The 15,623-nt window shown below is 40.3% G+C and overlaps 1 protein-coding gene across 1 annotated transcript in view; it reads right to left on the bottom strand.

Annotated features, from left to right (window-relative positions):
- Nucleotides 1-15,623, bottom strand: part of GNAQ (G protein subunit alpha q) — a 292,811-nt gene that overhangs the window by 67,819 nt on the left and 209,369 nt on the right. Inside the window, exon 4 of the mRNA XM_007459886.1 lies at nt 1,337-1,465. Within this exon, the coding sequence (XP_007459948.1) occupies nt 1,337-1,465 (129 nt within the window). The remainder of the gene's footprint in view (nt 1-1,336; nt 1,466-15,623) is intronic.

The following is a 15,623-nucleotide window of genomic DNA, read 5'->3' as shown; positions in this document are numbered from 1 at the left end:
GTAGGGAAAAAACCCCAAGATGTAACAGTAACCTGGTTTCAGATTTCAGTAATCATAAAGCAAAAAGGAGATGAAAATCTCCATGAAATGCTCCACGTTTTCTGAAAATATTCTAACATGGTTATAAGCAGAAGGAAATTTGGTGTCTCAAATTAAAGATCTCTAAACGCAATGAACTCAAAACTTAATCCAGAATATGCTGGAGCTACAGGGAGCCTTGGTGATCACCTAATGTAACCATTTTAATGATGAACAAAACGAGGCTCAGAAATTATTTCCAAAGTGTCACCCTCTTTATGGCTATGTCCATTAGAGTAGCGTTAAGGCAGCCAGATGTAACCACAGGTGCAGAGATTGACCAGAATGAAACACACAGTGCTTTGGCAGGGAATGATGGAGGGCCTGCCCATCAGGGTCACATGGCAGAGTTACATCACAGGAGTTAACATTCATTTCCACTCCACAACCCTGTATTGTACGTAGTTGTCTTAAATGGATGGCTCTCCCAAGGAACTCGACTCTCTCCACCCAAAGACATAATCATATGGCCTCATTTCTCCATGTACCACGTGGTTTGTATTCTAACTAAAAGTACGTCTGAGTGACTGTGTAATAAGAGACTAAATGAAAGTACATCAGTCTCATCTTAAAAAAAATCAGACTATTTCAGCTGAAGTATTACCCAGAAAGAACGGCAGCAGTAAGGGAGAAAGTAATAAACTGTCATTCTATGTTCCTATGTAAATTTAGACTAGGTTAATCAATCCATTTCCAAAACCATGTATTTTAAAATTTTTCAGGCAACTCATTTTAGGAGTACAAAACAGCCCGCATTCTTATAGCTACTGAAAAATTCTACCTTGGTACCAGAGGACCTGGAAGAAACAACATGAAAGCGTCTGACAACCTGTAATTTCTGCTATTAATAGGGTTATAAGATAATTTATATCTTTATTCAAATGTAAAAATACAGTTTTTACATGTACATGTTTTACATGTAAAAATACAGTTTGTACAATGTACAAACATTGACCTCATAGGTAAAATGATTCCCAACCAGTTTTAGTCTGGACCAATGTTTGAGTAACTTTTAACCACCAGCAAACTATTCACTGATTTCTCAGTGATTTAACCTGGAATAAGAAACCTGCCCATACACCTTTCCTCTGCTTCCTCTTTCAGGGACACATTATTTCATTTGTGTCTCCAATGATAATAATTGTTATAAAGGTGATACTGTTTTAAAGTCTACACATGGTTTCAATATTCACAGAGTTCACAAAATGTGCTCAGGGCAGAAGAGCTGGGAAGTGGATTTTACGGACTCAGGTACTACCTGAAAATGACACTTTGTAAGTCAAAGGGGTACTCGATGATCCCTGTGGTGGGGACTCGAACTCTGAGCACATCTTGTTGCGTAGGCAGGTAGGCAGGGTCGGCAACGCGGTCCAAGTCATTAAGATAGCTGGAGGAGGGAAGACACATGAGAACGTCAGTGACACCATCACACCAGACCTGCTGATGGAAAAGGAAGGACAACAATGAATCCTAAGACAGAAGTGGAGAGAAGGAAGAAAAATATCAGAAAGTGGTAGAGTAGCTTGGGAAGTGAAAGATACAGTCAACCTTCTGCTAGTCAGAGCAAGGCTGTGTCCATCTATGGATGACCTGGTTCACAGTATTTCTCTTTTCTTCTCTTACTGTCAAATAGAACCCCGACAGAACGTAAAGGGGGAGAAGAAAAGAATTAAATGAGTCTCCTACCCTCTACTTGTTTAGCAGGTCTGGTGGGTAAGCAGGAGTTTAAAGCAAATAGTTTTTGAAATATTTATACAAATGTTATTTGTATAAACAAACAGATAACAGAGCTACACATAAGGTCAGGATGCATTTTTTTGCCTTTTTACACAACATCAGAGCCTTTTCCCTTATAAGACAGCAGCATACCATGTCCTAAACTCTGTCCAAAGCCTAAGTCATTCACAATTAATGTGAAGCCACGAGATTTCTAGTTACTGAGGCAACAATATCGAAGGCCAGATATTCCCAGTGTATAGACTCTTCACACCTAAACTTTACATGATTATCTGCTTATATGACACTTTTCCATTAAAAAAAAGCTTTTTATTGTGAAATAATTATAGACTCACAAGAAGCTGCAAAAATATTAGAGAATTCCCCTGTGCCCTTCACCTAATTTCCCCCAATAATAACATCTTATGTGACCATAGAATATTACCAAAACCAGGAATTTGATACTGATCAATACTATTAACTAAACTTACAGACCTTTCTTGGATTTCACCAATTTTTACACACACACACACACACACACACACACATATTTTGGGGGGTGTATACGTCTATGAAATTTTATTACATGTAGAGATTCGTGCAATCACCACTGCATTCAGGATACAGAATTGTTCTGTTAGCAGAAAGAAACTTCTGTGTGCTACCCATCCCAAACCTAATCCCTGGCAACCACACATATGTTCTCCATCAGTATAATTTTATCATTTCCAAAGTGTTATATTCCATTCACTTTCCATTCTCTCAAATTGCAAAAATAATTTATAACTTTAAGAATGACATAATTTGATATAACTGATGACAAACAGGTAAAAATGACCGTTCTGCATGGCATCCTCATGATTTCAAAGAGTCACTATGTTCCCTTTGGCCCTGGAAGGGATGGAGCACAGATAGGATTTCAAGACATACAACTGCAAAGTATATACAGAAAGTAACTAACGTGTGAATAAGATTTAAAGAAAAGGCAGAACCATTATAGACTTGGAAGAGATTAGATCCTCAACCCCTATATGCCCACAAACAAGAGACAGTGAGTTCTGAGACATGTAACAGGGAATGTCTGGTGTGGAGCGTAACTCAGCAAGAGCACAAACACTCAGGTGACATGACTTACCCAGGATAAAGACTGTCTCGCCCTGTTATTCCTGCCTTAGTACCTAAAAGACTGCCTGGCAAATGGTACTTAACGATTATTTGCTGAATGGATGGATGATTTCCCATGCTCAGATTTAGTTTTAGCATTATTTAAATATCCTTCTTACTAGTGGGGTTTCCATATCAATGATACTGTTAAATTTGAAACTGAGTATTGAAAAAAATTTAAGCCTCTAAGATTCATGGGATCATAAAATAGTAGAGCTACATCTGACTTTAACAAAGAAATAAATTACTGCCTTTTTGGAGCTGTATCAATTCTTCAAGACAAAAAAGTACAATATTAGTCTGGAAATTCCTAATACAAAGCAACTATAATTAGTATTCTAGTGGCCTTGTCCCAAACACATCAATGATTCTTTAGCTGGCAATTAGCTCTCTACTGGCTGATAGAAACCAGCCTGGTATCTTTAATTATTATAAGAGTGGCTGGGGGACAAAAAGAGGGAGAGGCTGGGAGAATATGGGCTTGAGAGGCAGGAAGGAAATGTAAAAAAGGACTGGACCCCAAATTTTAGTGAATATCCTGGCGCGGTCTGGGAGGTGCCTGATGGGGTTAACAAGCCCATGTTCTGGGTGTTGGCCTGTATCTCATCCTACAGATAAACCAGCTCATGACTCCATAAATGCAAAATCAACTGGGTACTCTGTATAGATGGAGTTTTTTGATTTATGAGCTCCTTGATTTGAAAAAATCGAAATGAACGCACATTTTGAAATCTGCAAGATCATCATTTATTTAACTACTATATACAAAAATTTAATTCAGAGGAATCAGAGAACTTCCAATTCACATTGGCAAGCTTGTTTGGAAACAGGCTGCCCAGTAAACCATTTCTACTCACTTCACCCAATCCAGAGGTCAGAACAGAAGGTGGCTAAGTCTTGGACACAAGGTGCTACTGTGTTCTTGTGGGAAGAGAAATCGTGGCTTTCTGTTTCTTGATCTGTTTCTTGAAGATGAACTCAACAGACTACTCGTTGCCACTTCATTTTTAAACATGTGTCCTTGCACAGGAAAATTTAAAGAACCAGCACATGAAGTGGGAGAGTCCCTGTCACACTGCACGTGAGAACCTTGCTAGTCTCTCTCCAATTCAGAAGGGTGAACCGAACTCTGGGAAAAACAAGACGGAGTAACACAAAATCAGGATATACACCTGCGACCGAAAGCCACTGATACGAGTTTAGAGGCTGTCCTAAAAATAGTCAGTGGTTTCTCTCTGTGAACGCCTGGCACTACTGAGACATTAGCTGAGTATCTGAAGCATTCATACGTGCGAGGATATTTTCCCCCTTCATCTTTCTTTTGCTCCTTTTCAATGTAAGCATAGTTCAGAGAGTAACAACGTCAACGTAACAATTAACCTATACTGGGCACTTGCTGCTTGCTAGGCTCTGTTCTGTCTGTTCATTGCCCAGGTTTTAACATATTTCAAGGCAAGGAAATGGCCATTAAAGATCCTCATACATTTACAATTTACTGGAAAGTGAACTGCACTTCTTGCTTGACATTCTTGTTGTTTTGTTTTAGGTGGATGGTGGAGAGAAAGGCCCACTTCACTTGGAGTAAAAAAGTTAAACTGATCTAGTTTAACAAAAGAAAAAAAAGGAAAAGAACTTGTTATCAAGGTCTGCTAGTTGAAACGTACATTATCTAGAACCGGAAACAAACCAAACCAAACCTAGAACACCCCAAAACAAGACTAGAAAAACAAAACAGAACAACAAGCCCCCCAATCAAACAAAAGACACACAATCTATTTTCTCCTCCAGGAAGGTCTGGGTGGCTCAAAAGCTACCCAAAACTGAAGACCTGTTGCAGATAATGAGAAACAAGTAAAACGTGCAGGCCACCTGGACTAGCATCTTTCACTGCCAAAGAGAGGCCAGTGTGGAGAGCTCCTGCCTGCACAAGCACCAACCCCACGTGGCCCCCTCACTCTGGGCTTCAGGACTTGGAGGGACTCACAGCACTTTCTGCATTTCACATTTGCTTAGGGAAAAAAGCCACTCTACTGCCTTACAAAATGGAGTTCTAGCATGGTAAGACTAGCATATCCTCATTTGTTGATTCTTGTCATATTCTGAGAAGAGGTAATGATGGAATAATCTCTTAACTGAATTGTACTTTCCACTGAAGCACCTCATATTTGGGCGAAAAACGCTGGTGGAATATGGAGGGCGGATGGGTTCATGGTGGATTACTCCATTCATTTAACCTTTAAGTAAAAAACACTGAGGTCTGAACAATTTATATTGCAGAGTAAATTCAGAGAGTTAATTATAGTTATAATTTGTTTTGTAGGAATGATTCTGAGTGGCTGCTGAGGTCATTCTCAGGGTGCTGCTATGGTGACAGGCACAAGGTACATTTCCAAGGCAATGTATGTATTACAAGTGGCTGGCAGTAGTCCTCTCCTGAGGTCAGAGAGAGAAAGCTTCATGGTACACACAGGACTTATTTAACTGTCTAGGAGTGAAGACTTATTTAAGATTGTGCTTGAAAATGGGTGTAGTCAAACTCATCTTACTCCAATCCATTTAAGGGAATTTAATGACTTGTCATTGCTTTGAGACATTCAATAATTGATAACTTCATAATTGACTAAAAAGACCCAAAAAACGTCAACGTTTTCCCACAGACATTTGCCCAGTTAGGGTTCTCACACTCCATGGGGGTCAAGGACCATGACTCCCTTTGTCCAAGGCTGGTCACCGATACTCAACCAAGGTCCTGGAACACAGCAGATGCTTAACATGGGACCCCAATTAAAACTATTTTATGGAGAACATTGTAGTGGTTAGAAAGGCAGGTTACACCTTCTAGGAGAAAACAACGGAGCGTGGGGGTTGTTAGACACTCATCTTTACATAACCACTTCTCCGGGCTATTACTGGCCTGCATTATGTAAGACCTAAATTCTGAATTCAAATGCCTCTGGCGAATATAAAGACAACGCAGAAAGGAAAGGCAGTATCCATTTCATTTCATTTAGTAGATGCGCTTCCTGCTCTTCTTTAGGTCCTGGCCACAAAATGATATAATTTGTACATCCGTTTTATGACTGTCAGTATCAAGCTTTCAGGCCTTGGAATTCCCTCTAACCCAGGGCAAACAGAGGGAGTGGTCCCTTATTAACAAACGATTGTGACACTGTATCTTTAATGGAAGAAACAGGTTTCTGATGGTTTTCAGTGAAAAGCAAGGCGACAAAAAGACTAGTGAAATTTCCATAATTCCTTTCCTACCACGAAAAAAATGCAGGGTCATCTGAAATTCAACAACCATCTTGATCATGACATTCTGGTAGGTGCTAAGGAAATGAAAATTCCCAGGATATGATCTCTGCCTGCAATGAATTTACCAACTTGTAGGAAAAAAGGGGGTTATATGAAAAGGAGAAACAGGGGAGTTTATTAGGGAAGGAATGAATGCTTGTATATTTTGGAAAGAGCCATTTTCTGGGAACTTGTTTGAACTGTCTCTAATCCTTGGTGATTATCCACAAAACATCCTTCCCTAGCATGACTGATTAATAAGAAAGACAAAGAAATCATGCCCATTCGTTTATAATTACACCTCGTAACTGCTAAAGTCTTTATACGTTTTAACTTCAGTATCACATCTGGCTGCAGAAAAAATAAGAAATTCAGAAAAGGGGTATAATCCATTACTTTAAATGATTAAAAATATATGCGATAAGCTTGAATGTCACTAAAACAATATGCTCTAATCAAACTAAATATGGCATTTCTCTTTCGAATGTTTTAAAAAGAGATTTCAATTGTTCCTTAGTTTTTGACAGTAGTTTGTCAGCAACAGATTTGAGTTGACCTTCAAATTTAATTTATGCTCCAATCTGACATGTAATGAGAACTTATTTTCTTAGATCTTTTTAGAAGTAAAAAGAAAAAGCCCTAATACCTATGACTGGAAAGGTAAGCAAAATCTAAGCCAAGAACAACATAGAAATTAGAAATTCAAGTGGGTTTGTTTTTTTTTTAAATGAAGGAAACATGAATAAAATTTAGAGATGACTCAGCAAGTAAACAGTATCATATTACAGCCGGGGTTAAAAAAAATTAATACATGTATTAGGCATACAAGCCTTAGCAATTATACCAAAAGGGGGAAAGCACCTGTGGGTGATAAGTGGAAAAAGAAATCTCTGTAATTTGTTCTAAATCCAACCAAACACAGTAAGATAAATGAATACAGCACCTTGGAGCATTTAATGTAACACACTATGGGGTGTATGCTGGGGTTCTTCAACTCCTGTGTAAGAGCCTCTTATCTAGAGGCTGTATTTATCAATATAAGAGAGCTGCAGTTCAAGTCAGATATTAAGATGAAGTTCTGGCACAGAAAATGACTCTGGGTAGAATTTCACATTTTTTATTATTGAAAAGAAGGTTAGAAAAACTAGGTCGACTTCATTAAAAAAATTAAGAAGACCGTGTAAGAGGAAAAGTCTTGGGGGATGTGAAAGCTAGATCATGCCTGAGATCTTATTTGACACTGTCAAAAGCAGTGGAAGCTAAGGAGAAACTAGAAACTTATGGTTACTGTGCAGTTTCTGTGTGACCACAAGGATTCAAAGGAAAAAAATAAAAGAAATTGTAAAAGTGAACTTAAAAAAAAAGAAAAAAGTGAAAGTAACAGTTCTGCAAAACTGCCGTCCTGAGGGGAGAGTCAAGTACAGGTTTTGATGCCAAGACCCAACTAAGTCCCTCCCTCCTCTGGTAGATCCCACTGCTCAGATGAGCCTGGCTGGTAACCTGGTTAGGTGGGTTAGCTGCTCGAGATTTCTGATTACTTATTATACAAACACTTTCATCTCCTTAAGAGCTCGCTCTGTGGAGGGCAAATCAACTTTCCTTTTTCCTCTTTAACACCTGGTACACCATGATCAGAGTTCAAGGAGGTGCAGCATTTACTACAGAGAATTTGTTCATAAGAAATTATTTGTTTTCAGTACAAAATTCCAGGTTTAAAACCCGATCACCTAGGGGTAGCAGGGGGGCTACAATCTCACAGTTTATGAAAGCTACTCAGGGAGAATATCCTGTGGGATAAAACAGAAGAGATCATGCATTTAAACTGTCCTTTGCCAATAAACTAAACCAACCCAGAAAATCAGATTTTTTGAAAGTAAATTAAATAGCTCGTAAAAAGATCCTATATCACTGCATCAAGTAAACAGTTTCAGTATCTTATATATGGATAGTTGATCTGAATGTCTACCGTAAAGAGACCACTTGTGTCAAGTGGGGAAGGAGAGGGGCACCTATGTGTGTGTCAGACAGACTCCAGGGCCACGGCCACGGCCAGGCTTGGGTCAGAGCAAAAGATTCCCAAGTCTGTTGCCCAAAAAACAAATTAACCTTGTAATTAAGAGCAAAAACAAAACAACAACAGGGGGGAGGGATAAATCAGGAGCTTGGGATGAACGTACACACCCTACCATATATAAGATAGATAACCAAAAAGGACCTACTGTATAGCACAGGGAACTCTACTCAATGTTCTCTGATAACCCATATGAGAAAAGAATCTAAAACAGAATATATGTATAACTGAATCACTTTGCTGTGCACCTGAAACTAACCCAACACTGTAAACCAACTACACTCCAATAAAATTAAAATATTCAACAACAAACAGCAACAAAACAACAGAAGAGAGTAAGAGACAGAGATCGAGAAGGAAAAGGGAAGGGAGGAAGAGGCCTTTTTCAATTTGCCTGCTTGGCTTTGTTAATTTATTCATCTTTTATATGGTAACTTTCAAAGCTGTTGACTAATTTTGACACAATTTTTATACTTCTAAAACATATCAGAAGCATCAGAAGGCTACTTTTTATTCTAGTCTGCTCATCTTGACTGTAATGACAGTGCTTACTTCAGTTAATTTACACATATTTACTGAAAATCTGTTATATGTTCAATTCAAATCACTGTGTGTGTTGGAGAGGGAGGGGGGTTGGCACAGGGAGCTGGTACAAAATACTTAAAATATATTTTTTTTCTTTGCCTTTAGGGACATCAGGCTACCTGCGAAGCAAAGATAGCACAGATGAATCAATTAAGAAATAATTAAGTGCCAAACTGTGAGGTGCTAACTATGAATGCATTAAGAAGGGAGAGACGATTATGAACTGCAGTCACTAGAGAACTGTGTAGAAAAGTGGGGGATGAGTTACAGCGTGCAGACTGAATGGGACTGGAACAGGCAGAAGAGGGGAGAAAAGAGAGATGGGAAGAAATCAGCAAAGAAACATAATTTATTCTTTTGTTATGTTCCTCATTCATTCAACAACTTTCTCTTAAAGCCTGACTGAAAGCTAGGCACTGTGCATAGCAGTGGGTGGGAACCACAAAGAGAAAAAAAAAAAAGATATGAATCCTGTCCTCAAGGAGCTCGTGCTCTAGCAACAGCGATAAACATGCTATAAAATAACCATTTTACAGCACAGAAAAGATGTGACTCAGAAGAGTGTGGCGGTAGCCAAGAGTCAGCCATGAGCAAAAAGGTCACTGACTAAAGCTGGTCTCTCACGGTCATGTCTCCTTAACTTGGATATTGGTTCTGTAGGACCAGAACTTTCATTTTAACAAGGATGATCAGGTCTGAGGAGCTGGTCATGTTAAACTAATTATAGACCCACACAATTCTTTAGATCAAGAAGCCATCGTGTTAATGAAGAACACCAGGGTCAGCCCATAAGCGTTCAAAGAGGGCTTGGCAGGTGGGGAGTGAAAATAAAGGAACGGGCCCCACGGAGAAAGCAAGTGTCCTGGGCTTACTTGAGACTGGAGGCGGGGTTATCTCCTAGTCAGGTACGAGTTCTCTTAGGCCCCTTTCAAAAGCCGGTCAGCCCTACCTTTGGTCCCACTGGCTGTTAAATCCCATCACACTCTCAACCAGCTGCACCAGGCACTACAATGGGGCCAGAAGCCAAGCCACATGAGACACAATCCTTACTCTCAGAGCCAAATCTACTCAGTCAACATTTCTGGTCATTTATGCCATCTTCAGTACTGGACATTCTGTGCACGGCATTTAGAGGTACTACCAGGGAACACAGTCTAGAGCTCTCTGACGCTCACCTCCTATCTGAAGTTTTGTTGTGCAAAGAGCTATTGATGGAGTACTGCTGAGGGACTGCAGGCCATCTGCTCTCTCAGTTCTCTAAAAATGAATCTCTGGGTTGATTCAGAGCATCCGGGGACTAAGGTAGGGTCTCTCTAAATGGCAGATGTGGAAGCAGAGTGCTAGTTGCCTTTTAATATTCAGTCTCCTTCCATGGGAGGGGCTTGCAATTTTTTTCTTTTCTTTTTTTTGCGAGGTGGGGGTAGTTTGAAATCAGAGAGTAAGTATTTTAGGCTTTGTGGGCCATTCAGTCTGTTGCAATGACTCAACTCTGCCACTGGGCACAAAACCAGCTTTGAGCAACACATAAACAAATAGGCTTGGCTATGTTCCAACAAAACTTAATTTATAAAGACAGGCAGCAGGTTGAGTTTGGCCTGCGGGTTTTCCAATCCTGTTCTATAGTAATAGCGCCCCTGGTTTCATGTGGGTACAACGTCACCCTGAGTAGATTGTGGGAAGGATTGTAAAGAAGAGGTCAAACTACTGAACGTGCAAACATTCTGCCGAAACATGAGCAAGCAGCAAACTGACAGAGTGAAGCGTCTCCCACATCCACTTTGCCCTTCAAGCAGAGTGAATGAATGACGAACAGGTGTCAAGGCAAACCCATTTCCCTACTACATCTCTGTAATGAAGGTTAAGCCTTACCACCTCTAACAGCTCCAAGCACTCTGAAAAAGGAATACTAGAGACCAAGTCTTAGAATCATCAGAGTTCACTGTGGAAAACAAATACAGGGTATGTTTTATTCTTGCAAAAGGTTACTAGGAGAGGGACTTCCCTGGTAGCACAGTGGTTAAGAATCCGCCTGCCAATGCAGGGTACGTGGGTTCGAGCCCTGGTCCGGGAAGATCCCACATGTCGCCTGAGCCCCTGCACCACAACAACTGAGCCTGCACTCTAGAGCCCGCAAGCCACAACTACTGAAACCTGCGTGCCTAGAGCCCTTGCTCTGCAACAAAAGAAGCCACCGCAATGAGAAGCCCGCGCACTGCAACGAAGAGTAGCCCCCACTCACCGCACCTAGAGAAAGCCCGTGAGCAGCAACAAAGACCCAATGCAGCCAATAAATAAATAGATAGATAGATAGATAAAGGTTATTAAGAGATATGGCTCATTAGATAAAAGAAAACAAAAATAGAAGTAAATATGTCATGCGGGTCAATAAAAGGGCCACTCCACGTTATTACTGTCACTCTTTAAAAAAGAGCAAACATACGCAAGATCAATACCCTCTTCTGAGCTCAAGACAGCATTTTTAGTCATTTAACTATGTAGAGAATAATCTCTCTGTTCATTACATTTCCAGGTAAATTTGGGGGGTACCAGGTTTCCACTTGACTGCATAGGGTAATGGTTTCTCAGATAAAGGCATTCTACTATTAGAGAATCAAAGGATTTCAGAATTAGAAGAGAGTTTAGAGATTACAGAACAGACACCAGTGTCTGAGGCCAGTGAGACTTACGTAGTCAAAAGCCCCACAGGCGAGGAATGGCAGACGCAATTCCATTGAAGGCTGGACTTTGACCCAATGGTCTCACCACACAATGTCTCGTCTGCCTCCAAAAGCCTGCAGTAGGCTTACACTTCTTTTTAATAGTCAGATAAAGAGTAAAGTTAGGACGGCTGTGAGAGTTAGAGATAACATAGGCTCAGGTTCAAGTATTTGGCTCATGAGTCAGGAACTAATTTTTAGCAAGGTACTTCTTCAAGAAGGATTCAGCCCCAAAGCAGGCCGATATGCTAACCTATCTCTGAAAATTCGTTTTGCATTTAAAATCCAACATTCAAATTCCTTGTGCATTTTTAAATTAAATTAAAAATTTAAGCATGAAGTTAGAAGTAAACTCCAAATTTGACTTATGCCCAAAAGCCAATTTTCATGTACTTTGGATTCATGGGCTGTGGAACACGTGGGAATTTCAAGGTGTCTGGTCTACTGAAATCCTTGGAGGGTACTTCAGTAAAGCAAGATTAGGCATTACTTGGTCCCTGAAGGTGAACAAGGATACAGCAGTCTTTTGCCAAAAGCCTGCAGTGTGAGGACTTTTCTCACTATATGCCAAGTTGATTGAGATTTGTGTTCTCTGGCTAATGTCAGGGAGCTTTTGGTACTGTAGGCAGTGAACTCATTTGACCTGACGTCTCAGTATATTAAGGCAGGTGGTGAACCCCAGCAAAAAAAAAAAAAAGTAAACCTACAGCCATCTGTTTATTGTATTCTTTATCTAAAGATATTCAGAGCCCTCAGACTTTTTAAAATCAATAACAAAAAGGGTAATAAGGGAATCTACAAAACTCTCCAGCATCTTAAAATGCTTTTTTAGTCTTTCATTAAATAGAACTGGAAGAATATGCCAAATTAAAGCCAATTGCAAACTTATCCTAAACTGCTTATCCGTCGTCTGGAATTTCCCATCTCCTTGTTTCTACCAGCTCTGCCTATCCCCTGAGCCATCCGATTGTTTATTATGATCAGCAAGCTGGCTAATCAAAGTAGAAAACCGAAAGCTCAAATCACTTATTGGCTCTAGTTTGACTCCAGTAAAAAGTTATTGGATGGAGTATGGGAAAAGGGGTTAAGACTGTAGACTAAAATAAATAATATTTCTCAATTCTGGGTGACCTAGAATATCTTCTATGTTGTACGAACAACTGATACACTGTTAAACATGGCTAAATTTTCTGGACGATAATCAAAACCCTGCTGGGTGTGTTTTCCAGTAAATTGGAACTACCTATAGCCAACATTAATAAAGATTAATAAATAATTTGTATCTTTAATGGTAAGTGATTTATCTAATCATACCTATTTTATCTATTAGTCTATCATCTATATATCTAACAACTGTCAATTATCTCTCTCCCGCTCTCTCTCTCATTCATTCAACCATCCATCTATCCATCCATCCTCTGTAAGGCTGGATTTCACAGTGGTTAAAAACTTGGGCTCTGGAGGCAGCAAATCTGATTTCAGTTCCTACTCCTATCACTTACTAATTGTGTGACCGTGAACAAGTCACTCAACCTCTCTGAGACCCTGTTTCATAGGGATAATAAGAAATATCTACAGTTTTGCATATAAACGACTAAGCACAGAATCTACCATACTGGAAGATGTTCAGTAAATGGCAGCTATTTTGATAATAGAACTCTCCACATGCCAGATCTTCAAAAACAGCAGGAAAAAAGACTTAAAATGCCTTTAGCTCTGGAACTTCATAGCTCGTCTATAATGGCCAAAGACAGATAGTGCCTACATCACGGTCACTGAAACGGTGGAAATTACCCATCTATGATTTCATGGAACAACCATTTGTGAAGGTCAAACGTGAGCAGTCAATGTTAGGCACTGTGGGCAGAGGAGAGAGACACTTCGGTAAACACGATACCAGATACAAAGGAGATTTGTACAAGTGTTAAGATACATGACAGAGTGACTCACTATCTCTGGTGCTGGGCAAGACTTTCAGAGGGTGTGACTCCTGAATTGGGTCTTGAAGGATAAATAGGAGCTCAGATAGAAAAGAAGAGAGGCATGCTTGGCCTCTGTTCTCAGTATTCCTGGCAAGTGGCCTACACTGACTCTCACAACCAGCAGGGTCCTGGAGAGAATTGCTGTTAAGCTGAAAACTTTAAGCAGATGGGCATGGCAGGCACGGATTCTCACACGGCTAGAGATTAGGTATCTACATGTTCCCTAAATCTAAATTGAAGAACCACGAGAGAGACAGTCAGTACTCAGGGAGGCTGGTCTTAAATTCAGAAAGATTTCTGTAAGGTGATGTCACCGTATAAGAAACTGGGTGCAGAATATCAACCAAGTTTTTAAAATTTTAATTATAAAGACAGAAAGAACAACATGCCTCCTCATGAAGTAAACAGAGGCAGGATAAAATACTAAAAGACACACCAGTGGAATGTACACAAAGGTCAGAAAGGAAAAGGGGTAACAACCATCTCGAATGCAGAAGAAGGAATTATTCTGAGTTACTCTCTGAAAATGAAATTAGTACTGGGAATCAGTGATGCTCAAGATAGGGGACCTACATTCTCACCAGTACTATCCCCGCAGTTCACGGGGCGTTCTCTGGACCACACTGGAGGAACATGTAGAACATAGCAGCAAATGGGTGAATCCAAAAAGTCACTGGTCTTACCTTTGTGCTGGGAAGGTTTTCCTGGCTAAGGGAAAAGGGAAATGCCTGGGACTAAGATGGGGAAGAATAAAGTGACTCTAATACTTGGCCTCCCGGCACAATGGGATTAAAGGCAGGCCAGCCAGGCTGCTTGGGCCCTGATATATAATATAAAGAGTGCTGAGGGCTTCCCTGGTGGCGCAGTGGTTGAGAGTCCGCCCGCCGAGGCAGGGGACACGGGTTCGTGCCCCCGTCCGGGAAGATCCCACATGCCGTGGAGCGGCTGGGCCCCTGAAGCATGGCCACTGAGCCTGTGCGTCCGGAGCCTGTGCTCCGCAACGGGAGAGGCCACAGCAGTGAGAGGCCCGCATACTGAAAAAAAAAAAAAGAGTGCTGAAACATCCTGGTTAGAGATCAGAAACATGGATGGAGTCAGCTAACTCAGGTTTCCACACACAACTTACATAATTGGCAGGAATAGATTGGTTCTACTCCCTGAAGGTAAATAAGAGTCTTCTAGAGAAAACGAAGGGGAAAAAAACAAAACACCTCCCTAGGTGTCATTTAGCTAAGGTGACCAAATGTCCCTGCTTGACCAGGAGATTCCCAGTTTATGCCTGCTATTGCATTGTAATCATTAATAGTAACCCCTTCCTTCTCAAAGTGTCCTGGTTTGCATAAGTTATACAGTCACCATCTATTTAGCCTATGTAACAAATTACTGTAACGAAAAGACTGAATGAAACATATTCCTTTTGGTAGAAAATGTATTTCAGGATGAGCCAATAGCACCAGCGGAGGAGAAAACTTTCTACTTCATAGAAGAATGCCAACAAAGACCAAATGATAAAAGCAGAAAATCATTCTTTTACAAGTCCTAATGGAATTATTAAACCAGGTAAGACTTATTGATTGGAATTAAAGTGATCATGTGAAGAGTTGATGGGGAACTGGAGATTACACAATGACCAAGTAACACCACACAGATTGCTTTTGGTGGCAGAAGGAAAAAAAATATAACTTTACAATGGAGGCTGTCAGTGCCCTAACACTGTGGTGAACCTTAACTTACCACTGATGGGTAAACCAGTGTATGACATCACTTAAAGTGTATTCTACTCACAATGGTTAACTGGAATCGAATCAAGTCTTTAAATGCAACTTCCAGTTTGGAGAAAATCCAAGAGACGGAAGCGAAAGTTGAATCATGCTCTGAGGCAGCAATCAGGCCCAGTCCAAGTCAATCTTTTCAACATGCCAGTGAAATACAAAGCAGGTCTCTACTAGGTTAAAAGAGACTTAAGGGACATAAAAACCAAATGCAATGTGTAGCCCTAAAATTGACTGACTCTAA

This window comes from Lipotes vexillifer, unplaced genomic scaffold (genome assembly GCF_000442215.2).
Source record: "Lipotes vexillifer unplaced genomic scaffold, Lipotes_vexillifer_v1.1 scaffold1429, whole genome shotgun sequence".
Taxonomy (NCBI): domain Eukaryota; kingdom Metazoa; phylum Chordata; class Mammalia; order Artiodactyla; family Lipotidae; genus Lipotes; species Lipotes vexillifer.
The sequence above is the reverse complement of the archived record's forward strand: the minus strand, read 5'-3'. Positions and strand labels throughout refer to the sequence as shown.